Source organism: Engystomops pustulosus, chromosome 5 (genome assembly GCF_040894005.1).
Source record: "Engystomops pustulosus chromosome 5, aEngPut4.maternal, whole genome shotgun sequence".
NCBI lineage: Eukaryota > Metazoa > Chordata > Amphibia > Anura > Leptodactylidae > Engystomops > Engystomops pustulosus.
The window spans coordinates 146,010,223-146,030,741 of record NC_092415.1 but is presented as its reverse complement, the minus strand read 5'-3'; the positions used below and the strand labels follow the sequence as shown (position 1 = coordinate 146,030,741).

Sequence of the window (20,519 nt, the reverse complement as noted above, 5' to 3'; positions counted from 1 at the left end):
GTCTAGCAATATAGAACTGCCCTACACTTTATGAATGGTACAGTAAAAAGCCCATGTTACTTAAAACCCCTAGGGGACACAGCCTTTTTTGGCCTTAAGGACGTGGCCCCATTCTTCAAATCTGACCTGTGTCACTATAAGTGGTTATAGTTTTGGAATGCTATGAGATATCCAGGGGATTTTGAGATTGTTTTCTCGTGACACATTGTACTTCAAATTAGTTTAAAAATTTGGATGATATCTTTTGTGTTTAGTTATGAAAAAAAACTAAATTTGGCAAAAATTTGGAAAAATTCTTTATTTTCAACGTTCTAAATTCTCTACTTTTGATGCAGATAGTCATAGCTCCCAAATAAATTCATAACTTACATTTCCCAAATGTCTGCTTTATGTTGGCATGGTTTTTTAAGATTCCACATATTTTACTAGAATGTTATGAGGCTCAGAATTTAGGTATCATTTTTCAAATTTTTTGTAAAATCACCAAAACCTGTATTTAGATGGACCTGCTCAACTTCTAATTGACACTGAGAGGCCTAAATAATAGTGGGACTCGTAAAATACCCCATTGTGGAAACTACACACCTCAACGTATGAAAAACCACTTTTAAGAAGTTTGTTAACGCTTTACGTGTTTTACAGGGGTTAAAACAAAATGGAGGTGCAGTCTGCAAATTGTAATATTTTTTCACAATACACTCATTTTGGGTGGAAAATTAAACATTTACAATGGATTAAATAAATAAAGGCTTCACAAAGTTTGTTACCCAATTTCTCCCGAGTACACGGATACTCTATATGTGGTGGTAACCTGCTGTATGGGCGCACGGCCGGGCATAGAAGGGAAGGAGGCGCCATCCAGATCAGATTTGCTATGTCACATTGTACAGGCTATAATTTTTTTCTTTTTTTTAATGTGGACCTATAGGGGCTTATTTCTTTTGCCACATGAGATGCACTTTTCTGGTACGTAATTTGGGGGAATCTATAGGCTAATTGGTGAGATTTTATTAACTCTTTGTTGGTGGAGGGAATGAAAATCATCACTTTTCAGGAAGATTTTTATGGGGGTTTTTTTTTGGCTGTTTACCATACCATAAAAATAGTATATTATTTTTATTCTATGGGTCGCCACGATTACAAAAAGACCTCATTTATATCGATTTTTTATTTTTTTCCCATTTTTAGTGCATAAAAAGTAATTTGGCAAAAATGTTGTTACTTTTAGCATCACCGTCTTTCATATGCATAACTTTTTTATTTTTCGCCTCACAAATCTGTTTAAGGGCTTATTTTTTGCGAGAAAGATTGTTCTTTTTAATGGTCTTATTTTAGAGTGCATAACATTTTTTAAATCCCTTTTTAGAGCATTTTTATAGGCTATTAATTGAAAATGATCTTTTTTCTGGAGCTTTTTTTTGTTTTGTTTTTTACGGGGTTAACTTTGCGGATCTAATAACGATTCTGTTTTATTATGCAGATTGTTACGGACGCAGGGATACCAAATATGTGGGGGTTTTGTGTATTTTATTCAATTGTACTGAATAAAAACCAATTTGGAGAAAATCTTGTTCATTTTAGCATCATCATCTTTTCATATGCATAACTTTTTTATTTTTCGGCTGACAAATCTAGTTAGGGGCTTATTTTTTGCGAGAAGAGTTGTTATTTTTAGTGGGCTTATTTTGGAGTGCATAACATTTTTTAAATTACTTTTTAGAGCATTTTTTTATAGGGTATTAATTAAAAATTATCTTTTTTCGGAACGTTTTTGCGTTTTTTTTTCTACGGCGTGTGGGTCCAGTAATGATTCTGTTTTATTATACAGATTGTTATGGACGCGGCAATACCAAATATGCGGGGTTTTTTGTGTTTTTTATACTTTATTAAGTGTTTTTATGGGAAAGTGACATTTTAGGGGCTTATATTTTTATGTATTTATTTTTTATTTATTATAATGTGTAGTGTTAAGTGTTTTTGCATATTTTTACTTATACATACTTGAACTTGAACCAGTGATGCTCTGATCACTGGTTTAAGTTCAATACACTGCTCTACAATACTATTTTATTGTAGAGCAGTGTAAACTGTCTGAGCAAGCTTGCGCATGCTCAGACAGTTTACAGTCAGACCCGGAAGGAGTCTGACTGCCATGGAGACCGGGCAGCTCCGGGGCACATGCCAGTCCTCGGAGCTGCCCAGAAGTGGATCGGATCCCCCGATAAGCGGCACGGGGGATCCGATCCACAGCGCAAACACCCTTACACTCCGCGGTCATGTTTGACCGCGGCGTGTAAGGGGTTAACACCCGCGATCGGAGCCGGCTCCAATCGCGGGTGTTAGCGCAGGCTGTCAGCTGTACTAGACAGCTGACAGCCGCTGCTTCTGGTACCGGCTCCGTTCGTGAGCCGGTGCCAGAAGCAGGACGTTATAGAACGTCCCCGTGCGCTAAGCATCTAGCCCCGGGGACGTACTATAACGTCCTGGTGCGCCTAGGGGTTAAATTACATCATTAGTCATTGCGCCTCAGCATCAACATCACAGGTTTCATGGACCACAATGTGACAACTCATAAAGGTCCCATTATTAGGAAATGGCCGCTGGAGACTGGGGTACCTCGAAAGGAGTGACCTGCACTTTCTCCAAACTTGTAGAGAACTGCAATTACCTGAGGGCCACTGTTTACAAAGGGTGGGATGCCATGCATCACCAGACAATTAGTCAACTTAAGAAACAACAAAAAGGCATCATTGTCAAATAGAAGCCAGTGTCAAGATTGTTAGGTAATCTTGACAGTGAAGTGAATGTTGGCGAATACTCACCACTGTTGTTGGCTTTTGTTGCAATACTTTTTAAAACGTTCCTAATGGTTCAAACAATATATCCTTAAGATAAAGATTTACATACCGTGCAGTTAAAACTTGAAGAAGTTCTTTTCTGTACTGTACTCTTAGCTTGTTAGTCTTGAATCGGGGATCATCAATGAGTTCTGAAAGATCTGTAATCTAAATCAAACAAATCTATTATTTTTCACAAAATTAGATTTATACTATGAATTGAAAAAAAATATTTTATAGATTCTTTAAAATAACAAAATAAAAACACTTTAAGGAAATTTCATAATGTACCTGACAGACAAGACAAACAAAATGAAGTAAATATATCCAAAATGTACTATACAAAAAATATGAGTTTCACAGTTAAAGAAATAGAATCTGCAATACTGCACTAATATTAGTAACAACATAAAAATAACCATACAATAAGTAAATTAAGCAAAATCACATTTACCGTAATAATACAGTTTCTCAAAGTAAATGGTAGGAGTTGTCATAGAATCAAAACAGAAAAACAAGAACAGAATAAATAGAAAAAACAAGGACAACACATAGTAGAAATGACCATTCAAAGCACCTACTGCTTAGAACAAAACAAATTCAGGCATGAATTGGAATTTTTATTGCCTACTGTAGCATTTTTACTCCTACCACGTTATCCTGAAAAATATTTATCCAATTCCATGCAATATGTAACACTTCTGAGATGCATAATAATGTCTTGTACAAAGTCAATGTGAATGTTAAGGACATGTAGAGCTCATCAATAATCCTCCCATTAGGGAACTCAGATGACAACTTGGTATATCTAAAAATGGTATAAAGTCGGTTGTAAAACATACCGTTCCACAAACCAGGTAAACTAGACGCTTGAATAGGGAAGCTAAGGAAGACCTACAGTGCCTACAAGTAGAATTCAACCCCCTGCAGATTTAGCAGGTTTGATAAGAAGCAAATAAGTTAGAGCCTTCAAACTTCAAACAAGAGCAGGATTTATTAACAGATGCATAAATCTTACAAACCAAAAAGTTATGTCACTTATATTTTAATAAATTTTAAACATAAAAGTGTGGGTCAATTATTATTCAACCCCTAGGTTTAATATTTTGTGGAATAACCCTTGTTTGCAATTACAGCTAATAATCATCTAGATCAGGCCGGCACAGGTCTCTGGAGTTATCTTGGCCCACTCCTCCATGCAGATCTTCTCCAAGTTATCTAGGTTCTTTGGGTGTCTCATGTGGACTTTAATCTTGAGCTCCTTCCACAAGTTTTCAATTGGGTTAAGGTCAGGAGACTGACTAGACCACTGCAACACCTTGATTTTTTCCCTCTTGAACCAGGCCTTGGTTTTCTTGGCTGTGTGCTTTGGGTCGTTGTCTTGTTGGAAGATGAAATGACGACGCATCTTAAGATCCTTGATGGAGGAGCGGAGGTTCTTGTCCAAAATTTTCAAGTAGGCCTTGCTATCCATCTTCCCATGGATGCGGAGCAGATGGCCAGGCCCCTTGGCTGAGAAGCAGCCCCACAGCACGATGCTGCCACCACCATGCTTGACTGTAGGGATGGTATTCTTGGGGTCGTATGCAGTGCATCCAGTCTCCAAACGTCACGTGTGTGGTTGGCACCAACGATCTCGATCTTGGTATCATCAGACCAGAGAACCTTGAACCAGTCTGTCTCAGAGTCCTCCAAGTGATCATGAGCAAACTGTAAACGAGCCTTGACATGACGCTTTGAAAGTAAAGGTACCTTATGTGCTAGTCTGCAACGGAGACCATTGCGGTGGAGTACGTTACTTATGGTATTGACTGAAACCAATGTCCCCACTGCCATGAGATCTTCCCGGAGCTCCTTCCTTGTTGTCCTTGGGTTAGCCTTGACTCTTCGGACAAGCCTGGCCTCGGCATGGGAGGAAACTTTCAAAGGCTGTCCAGGCCGTGGAAGGCTAACAGTAGTTCCATAAGCCTTCCACTTCCTGATGATGCTCCCAACAGTGGAGACAGGTAGGCCCAACTCCTTGGAAAGGGTTTTGTACCCCTTGCCAGCCTTGTGACTCTCCACGATCTTGTCTCTAATGGCCTTGGAATGCTCCTTTGTCTTTCCCATGGTGACCATGTATGAGTGCTGTTCACAAGTTTGGGGAGGGTCTTAAATAGTCAGAAAAGGCTGGAAAAACAGATAATTATCCAAACATGTGAAGCTCATTGTTCTTTGTGCCTGAACTACTTCTTAATACTTTAGGGGAACCAAACAGAATTCTGGTGGTTTGAGGGGTTGAATAATAATTGACCCATACTTTTATGTTTAAAATTTATTAAAATTTAACTGAGCAACATAACTTTTTGGTTTGTAAGATTTATGCATCTGTTAATAAATCCTGCTCTTGTTTGAAGTTTGAAGGCTCTAACTTATTTGCTTCTTATCAAACCTGCTAAATCTGCAGGGGGTTGAATACTACTTGTAGGCACTGTACTTGAGGGATTGGTTACAACAAGCTGGGGTTTTTTGATTCACGGGAGAAGAGTCCATTGAGTGGTTGGTGTACAGCGTGACTTGCTAAATGAGGAAAACTACCATCTGGAATTCACCTACTGATAGGTCACCAGTGGCGCTGCAAAGATGCCTTCTTGTACCTCAGCCAGGATTGTGAACCCTGCACGGGCCCATGCATGTGCAGTGTATCCCATCGCGCCACCTTCTTCAGGGAAGCTCTCGAATTGTGGCGTAGCTCCTGGTCCCATCAGATTTAGCAAAGTTGTTCACATGCACTCTGCGCAGAGGCATACCTTTGCAGAACTGTTAGTGGCTTCAGTAATCTGTATATTCAGGCATGGGTCCCGGTCGCCACGATGATAATTTGGCCAGATGCTCAAGGAGGCATTGTTTGCAGGGATACTGGGGTTGTGGAGTAGCCATGCCCCTGGTAGCTTTTTCAGAAAATCAACATATTAATAAATAATGTTTTTATTCACAGGCTGTATACTAGGAAATGTAAAAAACCGATGGTACCACCAATATGGAAAACTTCAGATATCAGCCTGGTGCTGAAAGTCATGTCCCCTTAAGAGATGAATGACGACGGTCCCACAGCGCTCATGTCTCAAATAATGATTTCTTTAAAATGTTAGTGCTTAGGTGGTTAAAGATAGCTACAGACGCAGTAATAAACCTCCTTTAATGAGTCTATTCACATCCACCGTTTCAGTAATGACACAGTGATTGTGGGCAGAGCGGACAATGTGGGGGAGGGGCCTTATCGTGAGAAAATTGAAAAGTAAAAGAAAAGGCTTATGACTTCAAGGGAGCCTTGGCATTTGTCCAGGTATACCGAGTGCAGGCATCAGCCGTGATCACAAGCCCTTTTCTTTGTTACCTTATGTCCCCATAGAGAATAGTGTGCACATTGGCAAAATGTTTTTGTAGTAAAACTGGCTATTTCTTATAAAAAGAAAAGTTAGATGGCAATGGTCAGTGAGAAGCTGTCCCGCCACCCACCCACCCTCAGGAAACTGCTCCTTCATGTGTCTATTTCAAATAGGAGGGAGATGGGCATTCTTTATTTAAAATAGACGAATGATGGAGCGGTTTCCTGACGGTTTCCAACAGCTTCTCACTGGCCACTCCAATGGGACATGGGAAAAGTAAACTTTCATCTAACTTTTATTTTTATCCGAAAAAGACAGTTTTATTATAAAAACACTTTGGCAATGTGCACACTATTCTTTATGGGGACAAGGGATCCAGGGCTCCTGATGACAGGTTACCCTTTGATGGAAATCTAACAACAGAATCAAGCATGGATAAACCACGAGAACTTACTGATGCATCCAGACAGCATGACTACGGTAACCTTCTTATATTTGTTATCCACTGTCTCCTTCCTTCTAAGAAAAAAAATTTAAATTTTGGTAATGAGCCTCACAGGCTCTGGTGGGTGTTTTCACAGGCTGTTACACTGAGCAGAACATATCACAACCTCCCTCTGCTCTCTCCCTCCTCCCTCTACCTCTGAAATAAAGCAGCAACATGAAGTGGGTGAGGGGAGATGTCTCAGCTCATTGTACCAACCAGTAAAAAGACATCACTGAGAAGGTCTTAAAACACAACATCCACTTAAATGCAAACCATCATTTTAAAGGTTGATTTTAGAAGGAAGAGAGCAATAGATCACAAATATTAGTAGATTACCAGAGCCATGGTGCCTGGATCTATGCGTAAGTGTCCCTGGTTTATCATGATGGATGTTGATGGTAGATTTTCATTGATGTAAAAAAAGCAAAACAAAAAATGTACATTAACATCGAGTAGATGTGAAACATTTCTTAAGTAAATAGCCATCCATAACATTTATACACTGAGTTAGTATCTAAATATAAAGAAGCTCTACAAGAAGTTTTCTATGCAAATTACACTCCTTCAATGTGTGTAGTAAACTACTTTACATGATTTACAATACTGGTGTAGCTAGTTGTTTTTCGTATGGAATAGTGTGCTTCAGGTCAAAATAAGACAGACAAAAGGAAATTGGAAAAAATAATCAAAAGAGCAGGAAATGTGAAAGGGACCAAATTAGACGGATTGGTGAAATTTATTTGCACAGCAAAGAACCAGTCCCGCTCATTTTATTATACACTGCTCCAAAAAATAAAGGGAACACTGAAATAACAAATCCTAGATCTGAATGAATGAAATATTCTCTTTGAATACTTTGTCCTGTACAAAGTTGAATGTGCTGACAATGGAAATGGAAATCAAATGTATTAACCAATGGAGGCCTGGACCTGGAATCATACACAAAAGTGAAAGTGAAAAAACACTACAGGCTGATCCAACTCCATAAATCATGTCAAAATGAGCCTCAGTATTGAGTGTGGCCTTCATGTGCTCGTATGACCTCCCTAAAACGCCTCTACATTCTCCTGATGACGTTGCTGATGGTCTCCTCCCAGACCTGAACTAAAGCATCCGCCAACTCCTGGACAATCTGTGGTGCAAGGTGACGTTGGAGGATAGAGGGAGACATGATTCCACAGATGTGCTTAATCTGATTTGGGTCTGTGGAACAGGTCAGTCCATAGCTTCAATGCTTTCATCTTGCAGAAACTGCTGACACACTCCAGCCACATGAGGTATAGCACTGTCCTGCATTAGGAGGAACCCAGGGCCAACTCCACATGCATATGGTCTCACAAGGGGTCTGAGGATCTCATCTCTGCACCTAATGGCAGTAAGGCTACCTCTGGAGAGCACATGGAGTAAACCTTCAGGCCACAGTTCGCATTGATGTACAATCCTGGATGAGCTGCACATCCTGAGCCAGTTGTGTGGGATGTAGAGTCTGTCTCATGCTACTATGAGTGTGAAAGCACCACCAACATTTAAAATTGACCACTTCAGCCAGAAAGCATTGGTACTGATAAGTGGCTGGTGGTTCCCACCTGGAGAACCACTCCTTTATTGAGTGTGTCTTGTTAATTTCCAATAATTTCCACCTGTTATTTATTCCATTTGAACAACCATGTGACCAGGGTGATGTTGTCTTGTACCCTATACATTTGCAAAATTTGCAATGATCTGATGACAGGAAATCACAGCAATCTCCATGAACTTCTACTCCTATCCATCCTGTATGGAGGCTGCTGTGATCACATACATACAGTACAATACAATACAGGTACAATTTGCTTATGTTAGGAGGCTACAGGTCCTGAGATGATGTCACTCTGGTCACAAGACATGAAAGTAATGCAAGGCAGAGCTGTCAGTCATACTAATGGGACATGGTTAACTGGAAGCTGGCAAAATTCTGATGACAGGTCTTCAAGTGTTCCCTTTATTTTTTTGAAGAGTGTATATAACCTATAGCAGGTTTGTGTTTGAATTCATGTGAGGCCGGCACTGCTAGAAATAATCACGGTCATGCATCAGACAATAGTAGCAAAACTTGAAAAGAAAAGATAATGCATCAAATAACCAATATCAAAACACTTTTATTCAATAATAAAGGTATACAGCAACAACACAAAATATAAAAACCCTTAAAAAAGTGCCAAATCAGCACCTAGAGAGTTGACAGGATGAGTAAAAGCCATGTCCCTCAATTGCTCTCCCTGTTCCCTGCCATGAGAAATTCCAGTGTCAGGTTTCTAGGTGTGGATCCTCTGGACCACTGCAGACGATGACACAAGCCACTACCTGGGACAAGAGTCTAAGTGGTACCCGGTTTTCACCAGAGCCCGCCGCAAAGCGGGTTAGACAAGCTGCGGCGTGGTACCACCAGGTCGTTCCTCAGGTGTGACTTGTCTGCAGTGGCGGAGGTCAAAGTCCAGGCACAGGGTCAGGGCAGGCGGCAGAGATGCAATGTCAGAGTCCGATCTGAGGTCAGCAACAGGAGATCCAAGCAGATGGCACACAGGACAGCTGCACGGAGGAACACTGGTACACAGGAACATGGAGGAGCTCAGGTAACACAGGAACACGGAGGAGGTCAGGTAACACAGGAACACGGAGGGACTCAGGAACTCTGGAGACACAGGAAGGCTGGAGACTCAGGAACGCAGGAGACACAGGAACGCAGGTAAATAGCAGGAGACACTGGAACTCAGATAAATTGCAGAAGAGCTTTCTCTCAGGCTGTTAGGCACAAACATCCGGCAAGAGTGTAAGGAAGGTGCAGGGTTTTTAAAGGGGTTTTTAAATTTCCTGAAGGTACCGCGAGCACGTCCTAGGAGGTGGGGACGCGCGCAGACGGAACTCGGCAGGGATTCTGGAAGGGGAGAGGTGAGCTGCGCCGGCACCGCGCCTGCGAGCCCAAGGGAGCGGGACCACGCGTGACATCCAGACAGTAAAGTACTGAATCCTATCCATGCAGTAAAGCACACATCAAATCAATAAGGCAACAAATAAGTCATGAAAAATTAGCACACTGGTCCTCAGTAAGTGCAAAGTGCTCTGGTAGGTAATCTCAGTAACCACCCAATGAGACCTAATCAAAGAAGGAGGATGAAGCAGCACTCCAGGAGTAGTGAAAAAAGTGAATATTTATTCCACCATTGCCGTTCCACAACCCCTTCGTTTTTCTACCCAATGAGACCTGATGTAAACAATTCTACAAAGGTGCAAGTTTGAAATACTTAGTTGCAGATGGATAGGAAAGATGCAGGGCACATTCTTCCAAGGTGCAAGTTTGAAATACTTAGTTGCAGATGGATAGGAAAGATGCAGGGCACATTCTTCCAAGGTGCAAGTTTGAAATACTTAGTTGCAGATAGATAGGAAAGATGCAGGGTACCCTGTGTGGGTTACTGAGATTACCTACCAGAGCACTTTGCACCCACTGAGGACCAGTGTGCTGATTTTTTATGACTTATTTGTTGCCTTATTGCTTTGATGTGTGCTTTACTGAATGGATAGGATTCAATACTTTACTGCCTGGAATTTCTCATGGCAGGGAACAGGGAGAGCAAATAAGGGACATGGCTTTGTACTCATCCTGTCCACTCTCTAGGTGCTGATTGGGCACTTTTTTAAGGGTTTTTATGTTTTGTGTTGTTGCTGTATACTGTACCTTTATTATTGAATAAAAGTGTTTTGATCTTGGTCATTTGATACATCATCTTTTCTTTTCAAGTTTTGCTACTATAGCAGGTTTGCAGAGCACCATCAGTAACACATACCTAACCCCAAAAATGGCCAGTGGCATAAAATATCTTTGTTGATGAACAAAATAAGATTATATAATAAGGTCTTGGGAGGTGTGGAAATTGTGAAGGTTGGTTATTTTGTATTTTATCTGTTGTGTATGTTTCTGTTTTTATAGGAATGTCATTTTTCCATTTTAATATGTTACAAATGTGTTTTTTGTTAAGCTGTGGTACAGTGATTTCCCTCAAGGATATATAAAGTTCTTATCTATCTATAGCTAACAATGAAGCTTTGGAACAGGACATGGCAAAAGCCAAAAGTACAGTTAGTAATTTACCATCATATAAATATGGCCTTTTTATTTGAGTGTAATAGTACTTCTGCTTTTATTACAAATTGGTTTCCAGTCTCCATTGTTTCTATTTTTTTTTAGTGATGTGATATACTTCACACGTTTTATCAATAAAATTACACAGTGCAACTCTTGTACTCTTGTACAATACATAAAACACACACAGAATGGAACGCAATATGAAACAGCTTTATCTGAATAGGTTCAAAGCAAAATTGTTGGGTGCTTTGGGTGGCCATGGGGACCAAAGATTCTTAGGACCTTGAGTGTCCACTTTAACTGCTATATTTTAATCTGCTATTTGTTAAATAATATAAAACCATGGAAAATATGTCTGTAAAACTACACTGCTAGCCAATGTTGGTTTTGAACAACTAGAAGTAATCCGCTCCATTTAATAGGAGTTGGAAATTCTGTATGTTTGCACTGATCTTTTCATGAAAATTAGTAACAATATTAGTCTTAGAGGCTTACATTGAATTATAGAAAACACAAGTCTACCCAATATGTCATGTTATTATTTTAATTTCTAAAAAGATAAATGTGCGTAGTACATTAAATGTGTTTTCCTTTTCTAGGTCACTAGGTCAAACTTAAACTTAAAAGTCCTCTAATGTTCCAACAGGTGGACCATAAATGAATGCACAATAAATTATAGAAACTTGGGATACATGTTAGCAAATGTATATTCTAGTGTCTGGTCTAGAGGACAAAACTTATTTCATTTTTTTCTACGTTTGTTTTATGTCATCTCCATCCACATCATGACATAAACCCACTGAAGAATTAAGTTTAAATATACACACATATTGCCAGTTAGATATTGTACTTTTTAGGATGTATGACTTGATTATTAATAAATGAGGTGTTTACTACTCTTTTACTTATTGATGGACTAAAAACCCTGGCCGTAGCAAAGCCACTTTTGAAGCAATGGTGACATCCTGTGGTGATAATATATACCGGGATCCATTTCTACTGGCAACACTATACAATCCAAAATATACTCTTGCATTCAGTTTGCCATCTGTGTAATGTCACTAGGAAACATTTACATATATAATAGTGAATGTTTTAACTAAATGACAGTAACATTTAACATTTCATCTTGGCCTACTTAACATGTCACTCAACTTGTGTCAGAAGATAACTATGTTCGTATATCAATATCACTCAAAACATTGGGGTACAGAGTAATGAATTTGGGTTGAGGGTTATATCAAATTATGGTCAATATGTAAAAATATAATAATTCTTATGATAAGGTATTTGTGAATCAGGAAGAAGAGGAAAATGATTTGAGGGAAATGAAATTAATTCATGGGTGTAAAAAAAAAAATGGCTAACTGTTTTAGGCGAGATTAAGCCGTTTTACATTACATCATGAAGAACCAGTTATGGTTCTCTTATAACATAACACATAGAATGACATAATATTACATCATTCAAAGATTACATAGAACCCAAGAATTGGATATAAATTTGATGGCAAGTGTGAACAGGAAAAGTGGGAAAAATGTTTTGGAGGTGTCCAAGGTTGTACAGATATTGAGATTATAAACACTACTAATTATTCTTATAATTGTTTTTAATTGCAAATTCATGGATATGTGTATTGCGATAAATGGAGAAAAAAAGGAAAAAGTAATTATACAGTTATTATTGTTGACATATTGGATATCAAAACCGGTCCTTACACGGTTCTTACTAGGAAGAATAATTTTGCCTTCCGTGTTCCCAATTTTTCTTCCTCTCCCTGATGGGTATGGAAGGGTGGATTTAGGGTATTAGGTGGATATTTTAGATTGTAATAAAATAAAAATGATTTTAAATAAAATCTATGACTGGCAATGCTGTTTTCTCCAAATACTACCCCTGCATTCACTCTGCCATCTGTGTAATGTAACATTGTAAAACTAAATAAAATTTGCATATATTACAGAGAATGGGGGTCATTTACTAAAGGCCCGATTCGCGTTTTCCCGACGTGTTACGCGAATATTTCCGATTTGCGCCGATTGTACCTGAATTGCCCCGGGATTGTGGCGCACGCGATCGGATTGTGGCGCATCGGCGCCGGCATGCGCGCGACGGAAATCGGGGGGCGTGGCCGAACGAAAACCCGACGTATTCGGAAAAACCGCCGCATTTAAAAACCGAAAAAGTGTCGCTTGGGGAGCGCTTACCTTCACTTGGTCCGAGGTGGTGAATTCCGGCGCGATGAGATGACTTTCAGCGCAGCAGCGCCACCTGGTGGACGGCGGAAGAACTACATTCATAAATCCCGGCCGGACCCGAATGCAGAGCAGAGAACGCGCCGCTGGATCGCGACTGGACCGGGTAAGTAAATGTGCCCCAATGTCTTTACTAAATGACAGTAACAGCTAACACTGCAACACTGGCTACTTAACATGTCAATCAACTTGAGTCTAACATGAGACAACTATGTTTATTTATCAATATAGGTCAAAACCAATGTTTTGTTATAAATTATTGTGTAAATATATTATATATACATACACAAAATATGAGGGCTGGTAGAAAGTACCAAAAAGTTGAAGATTTAAACATTTTTTTTTATTTTTAGGATTAAATAGAAGCTTGTCAACAGGGTAACTGTATATTCATGGAAGAGTTTACTCAAATCGAAAAGTTGAAAATTGTGCAATAAAAGGTATAGTTACCGTAAAGGAATGGCTACATTTGGATCTCGTTTTTTTGTACAAGTGCACCGTATATGTATATGTTGAATGTGTCCATAGAATTATACTGACAGAAGCATCCTTTTTGCCTCCACTTGCTAGGTATATGTTGCATTGAGCAGAAAACTCTAAAAAAATTGGCCAGGGCAATTTATACAATTTTGACATGTACAAATAAAACTAAAATTACAGCAAAATTAAGATTGATCGCAAGAAACAATATATTTTCTGCACTTGCACCATTTACAAAATTGCATTAAGGAGGAAATAGACATAGGCACCTTCATGCAATTTTGTAAAAAGGAAAGTTTATTAAAACAGTGCATAAAACTTTCATTTAATTCCCAAAAAAAGCCCCAAATAGAAAATTATTTGTTTCACATCTCCTAAATGTAATAGATGAACACGTGAAGAGTTCATAGATACTGAATAGTCATATGAATAAATCATCATAAAATAACTAAAACTAAAGTACCATATATACTTGAGTATAAGCTGAGTTTTTCAGCACCAAAAAAATGTGCTGAAAAACCCTAACTCGGCTCATACTCGAGTCTATGAAAAAAAAACCCTCTACTCACCTTTCAGACACCCCCTGCAGGTCTTCTTCTGAAGGTCCAGCTCTCTAGGTCGTATGCTCTGCGTCGCACACACCATGACATCAGCGCTTGCCGACAGCATAGTGTGTGCGCTGCCATTGGCACACAGAAGACCTGCATGGGCATTGGAAAGGTGAGTACAGAGAGGGTTTTTTCCAATAGGCTATCAAAATGAGTGCAGGGGGTTGCAGGCTATATACAAGGGGACAGGCACTGGTTATATACAAGAAGGCAGGCACTGGCTATATACATGGGGGCTGCTGGCTAAATACAAGGGGGCAGGCACTGGCTATATATATTCAGGGGCTGTTGGATATATGCTAGGGTCCTGGCTATATACTGGGGGACATGGGCTGATGGCTATATATTAGAGGCAGGGGGCTACTGGCCATATACTAGGGGTTGGGGCTGGCTATATACTAGGGGACAGGGGCGGGCAATATACTGGGGGGGGCATGTGCAGGCTGGCTATATACTGGGTGGAGGCTGTGATCAATTCATTTCCCACCCTAGGCTTATACTGGAGTCAATAGGTTTTCACTGTTTTTTTTGTGTTAAAATTAGGTACCTCAGCTTATACTCTCGTATATATACGGTAACCAGAAATCTGCTTTTCAGCTAAAAATTTTAAAACTGTTCCAACCTGCAAAGTATAGTGATTTAACAAATTAAAAAGTAAAGGCACTCAAAAACCTATATATGTTTTGGAAAGTAGACGACCAGGTGATTGCATTAACAGTTGACAGCTTGTACCACCATCAAGAAACTTTGGGACAAACTATTATTTTTTTTACAAATTATTTTTAAAAAATGCAGTAAGACATACATTTGTTTATGCACAAATAGGGATGTAAACATAATGGGGCACATTTACGAAGGGTCCACAGACCGCATTTCTGTCGGGTTTCCTGGTGTTTTCCGTTTTGCACCACATTTAACAGGGGTTTTTGTCACACACGATCAGATTGTGTCGCAATCGCACCGGCTTTCACATGACACAAATCGGGAGGCGGGCCATCGGACGATACGACGGATTCGGACAACTTTAAAATTATGTTGCATATAATGCACTTACATGCCCCGGGAAGATGGTGAACTCCGGCGGACCGGAGTGTGAAAGCGACACATGAAGGATATCGGGCGCACTCTGTAAGTGAATTGCGGCAGCTGTGCGCTGTCGTTGGGGATCACACCTCAGGGATCGCACAGGGACAGGTAAATAAATGTGCCCCAGTGGGGGTTTCCCGAATATTACCGATTTGCGCAGTTTTTCCCTGAATTGCCCCGGGTTTTTAGCGCACGCAATCGGATTGTGGCACATCGGCCCCAGCATGCATGCGACGGAAATCAGAGGGGGGGGGGGTGGCCGATGGAAAACCCGACGGATTCTGAAAAACTGCGGTATTTAAAAAAAAAAATGTGTCGCTGGACACGCGCTTACGTGTACCCAGGATAGGATGGTGAACTCCGGTGGACCTGAGCGCAGCAACGACACCTGGTGGACATCGAGCACACTACCTTAGTGAATCGCCGGAAGACCTGAATCCTCGACGGAGAAAGTGCCGCTGGATCGCCACAGGATCGGGTAAGTAAATGAGCCCCATTAAGTCAAAGTGCTGTATATATATATATATATATATATATATATATATATATATATATATACATATACATACATATCTCAACACACAACATCAACAAGGATTTAAACTCCCAAAAACATAGCTAAAACAAAAGCCTTGCAATGTTTCGTCGATATACACAAATGTGTTTAAAAATATTGATGCACAAAACATAGAACTACTGGGGGGCATGGCCAGGCTGTTGACCAGACCAGACGTGCCATCAGGTCACTCTGAGCTGAGCAATTAAATCTATTCCCATCAGCACCATCCTTCCGCTTATCAGCATCAGCCTACTACCCATCGGGCTTTCTCCGAGCCCTGTGACACCTTCTGGCATGTACCCTGAGCCCCAGGGAGCATTTTGGGCAAGTACGATGGTCGTGGCCTAGCGAGGCATACACGAGGCCTAGAAGACGGCACCTCAATTTATCAGCCCGGCCGCGGGTGCTGCTCCAGAGGCCCGTATTGGCCCATAGCTTTCCCATCATCTCCAGAGGCCCTCCTGTCCCGCCTGCATGTCGTGAGGCCTAACAGCCTGGAGAAGGTTAAAACATTAAGTTTTAGGGGTGTTAGCCGCTAAGGACCCAGGACTACTTCACACCATCAATGGGAGAATGGATAGAGAATGAATGGAGCCATGTACCGTAAAATCCTGTGACAACCTCATTTGCTACACCATAAAATTATAAACAGGTCGTAAATAAGAATAAATCCGTTTACACACACCCTACATACACTGATTGGCCAGATCTCTCAGTTATGTCTCTTAGGTACATTACGCTTTGCATGTGGGAATGCCGACGTCACGCCCATTAATCTCTGATGTCACCGTCCAAACAAGGGACAGTGATTGCAGAGTCCTTACCAGCACCTGATTCACTGTCTCCCGTCATACCTTCCTCCTGGGACGGTACTTCCTCTTTTTACACTCCTTATTTCCTGTGCAATTCACCGGCACAGAAGTGCATGACTACTCACATGCTGTCTCTTTGTTTTCTCTCTTCTTCCACAGTGGCACAGGGTAAGCCCAGGTCCTCCATTCATTACCTTTGCTAGACGCTCAAAGCTATGGATTATGCAATCATAGGTCATGTTGATTTGTTTCAGTCTCTTTCCTTAATGCAACTTGACAGATATCAAAACCAGAAATTTTATTGGTAGTTATGCCATTTTTCTGTTCCTTAGACCCAGCTTGATATCTCACCTGCTAACAATGTCCTCTGTGTATGTCATACTGTGTACAGTATGAACTATACTGTGAACCGTGTGTATGTATATACGATTGACTCTTGACAACTTTATATGTCATTCAAAAATACTGATTTCTCTTACTTGATTGTTTTTTACAGCATTTACCAAAGGCTCACACTTAGCCGAAACGTTACATTTTCTGTAAATTACCGCAATAAAGACTGTGTTTCAGAATGTTACACTTCTAACTTGTGTGCCTGGAATTTTTCATTGGATGACTAGATCTACCACCAGAGCCGAAACAAAACTCATATAAAAAAAAATTGGCCCTTGAATCAGCCCTTAAATATACAAAGACTCTGCCAGAAACAGATTTCTCATAAACTGAAAGGGTGACAGGCAATATAATTTTCAAAACTGGTTAGGAAAATACCTGTGTGACCAAGTTGCCCTCCCAATCGTGACATAGCCGCTGGTAGTTCTTTGGCACAGATGATTGGATTTACCTCAGTAGAAGCACAGCGAGTTCTTAAAGTAAACCTGTCATCAGCAAGTGACATAATAAACCACTACCAGAATATTGTCAAGCAGCCTAACAACTTCTATTATTAGTTTCTTTCATGATCCAGTGTGGTGGCATGATCCAAAAAATCAAATTTGAAGTAAGCTGTAGATAGATTTACAGGGGAAGGGCAGCTCTGAACGCCTACTCCTCTGTGATATCATGCATCAGACTTCAGGAGATATGGTTAGTGATGCCTCTGGGTGCAGCGCCATCATTTACAGTGAAGGAGGCTTTCTGAGGAAGGGAGAGCTTGACTTCAGTGTTAATCTCCACCTACTTGGCTTTTTACAACCAATTTACACCTAACTTCAAAGTAGATTTTTTTGGATGATACCACCACGCTGGGTCATGCCAGAAACATGATCTGGAAGGTGATCAGCTGCTTAAAAACAAACTGGTAGTGGTTTATTAGGTCAATTTCTGCTGACAGGTTCCTTTTATTACAATATTCCTTATGATCACTGGGTGACATTGCTTGATCTTGCATGGATTCTTCAGCATTTAATGGTGTCTTTTTAGATGGACAGGAGGAGTAGTGGAAGAAGACAGAGAAGAATGAAGAGGTAAATATATCTAACCTGCCTGCCAATGATATGGACTCCTCCATGGTGCTTTTGACAATCCTAGTCTGAACTGGTACTTAAGTGCATGGTCTTTCCAAAATGAAGGAATACAAGATTTTCTGAAATCACTGCAGTATTCTTGCAGCTGGTGTTTCTCTTGGTGTAAAGCTGTTAACGGATGTTCAGCATACCCAGTTTTGTCAGGATCCTCATATAATAGCCCTAAATAAAATGAATCCACAAAGGACAACTCAGGAACATCTGAGATAAATGCCCATATAACTAACTATGCCTACTTTCTGGGTATTGTTACTTGAGGACTGAAACCTGTGGCGGAAATATAATTTACAACTCTCCCCGAAGGAGATAAGAAATTCTTTATCACCGTTCAACAAATCAGGCAAATTTGACCGTGGGCTCTGATACAGTTTGGCCTGAAGAAGGAATGGGGCGCCGTTCCTGCGCTTAAACCGACTTTGCAAGGTTCTGCATCATGTGAACAAGACTCTGCAACTGATTACCAATTGCATTCAAGAAAAAAGTTTTTTATGGCTGGTTAAACTGTAATGGGGACATTGCTCTATGGGACAGCAGACATGCCCCCAACAGCCCACCAGTTTTTCTCTGCGTATCCTAGGCAATACAAGACAACAACAAAAATGGCCCTCCTTGTGCCAAAGATTGGAGACGTAACAAGTAGGACAAAAAATAACACAAAGGTGAAGTTGAAAATCTGTGTCACTACTCTAATGTGCATATAAAGTACCAGGTGGCCCCCTACTTAAGAAGACCCAAATTACAGACGACCCCCATTTACAAACGGACCTCTAGTAATTGTTAATTTACTGTACTTTAGCCCCGGGCTACAATAAACAGCTGTAACAGTTATTAAATGTGTCTGCAATGAAGATTCATTGTTAATCCTGATTCTTATGACAACCCAACATTTTTAAAATCCAATTGTCATAGAGACCCAAAAAATTCTGTCTGGGGTTACAATTATAAAGTATACAGTTCCAACTTACATACAAATTCAACTTAAGAACAAACCTATCTTCTACGTATATATAAATCCAAATATTAAAAAAACACAATTATTGCAACCGACAGCACAGCAAGCACGGACAAGAAAGCTTGCAAGAAAACTTTTAACCAGGAATCAGGATAGTGCACATAGGGAATTTATTAAAGTAGGGAACAAGTTTGGACAAAAATATTTTTGCTTCAGAAAAATCTGCTGTCAACCACCTGACCAAACCTTTACTCTACCAATTGTGGACACTGGGGGTCTATTACTGTTAAACTATCATTTACTAAGCAAAATTTAACAAAACCATAAATCTAAATTGCTCTGGACTCACAAAGGACAGTAGGACTGTATATATTAACTATAAGTAAATGAAGAAAGTCATATGAATTGTAATTTGAAACACAGTCCTGGGAGTAAGAACAACAGACTACCAGCACCACCTTCCGCAATACCACACAACAGGAGTTCATCTGGGAAACAACGGCATGCATGACGGCAAATATATGGGATCAACTGGCGAGGTGCATGCAGAATAATAGAACATGCAAGTCTAAAATATAGAGGAGACGGCACTGACCGATAAAGTCGATCAAGTCTCAGACTGACGCTTGAGAAAGCGCTTCTGGCGTGAAACAGCCTGTCGTCTAGTTGTGGTGTACACCTCCCCTGTATCTTTTATATCCCCTGTATAATTAGAATTCCTTTAATTATATAGCGCACACAGATTGCGCAGCACTGCATAGAGTTTGCCGATTCAGTCACTGTCCCCAATGGGGCTTACAATCTAATCAACCTAACAGTATGTTTTGGAGTCTGGGAGGTAACCTGCACAAACACGAGGAGAACATACAAATGTTTGACACCATTTCAATAAAGACACGATCGACTTCATCGGTGAGTGCCATCTCTTCTATATTTTGCGCTTTGAAATATATTCATTTAAGTGTATGTTGTATGTATGTTTGTAAATGAAAAAATAAATAATAAAAAATGTATAACAACAAAAGACAGGAGTGATATGTTTTTTTATGGAGCAGGAGATATCGGCAATCCCTGCAAACAAGAACTGTTACATGAATACATGATATGAAATCTTATGAATATCTAAAATTTAAAATACCGTAATGATTTTTCACAACTTGTTTAATAAAATGGTGCCCCTTTTCTTCTAAAAGCAGATACACAACTTTCCTTTCATAGAATCAAACATTCCATACCGTACACTACATTCAACATGTCTGCAACCACTTAGTACATTTATCCTGGGCACATATCTCTGAGGCAATGTAAATAACTTCACAGGCAAAGCTCTATGTGTGTTTAGTATGTATGCCACTGGCCCCTCTAAAGATAAATTCTTCAAAGATGAAAGTCTTAAATTCATTTTCTACATACTTATTTAACCCCT

At 40.1% G+C, this 20,519-nt stretch overlaps 1 protein-coding gene across 3 annotated transcripts in view; it reads right to left on the bottom strand.

The window, feature by feature from the left end:
* The window catches only part of SUGCT (succinyl-CoA:glutarate-CoA transferase), a 570,063-nt gene that overhangs the window by 352,648 nt on the left and 196,896 nt on the right, over window positions 1-20,519 (bottom strand). For all 3 annotated transcript variants that reach the window (XM_072153333.1, XM_072153331.1, XM_072153330.1), the window contains one exon: window positions 2,908-3,005. In XM_072153333.1, coding sequence (XP_072009434.1) covers window positions 2,908-3,005 — 98 coding nt within the window. The remainder of the gene's footprint in view (window positions 1-2,907; window positions 3,006-20,519) is intronic.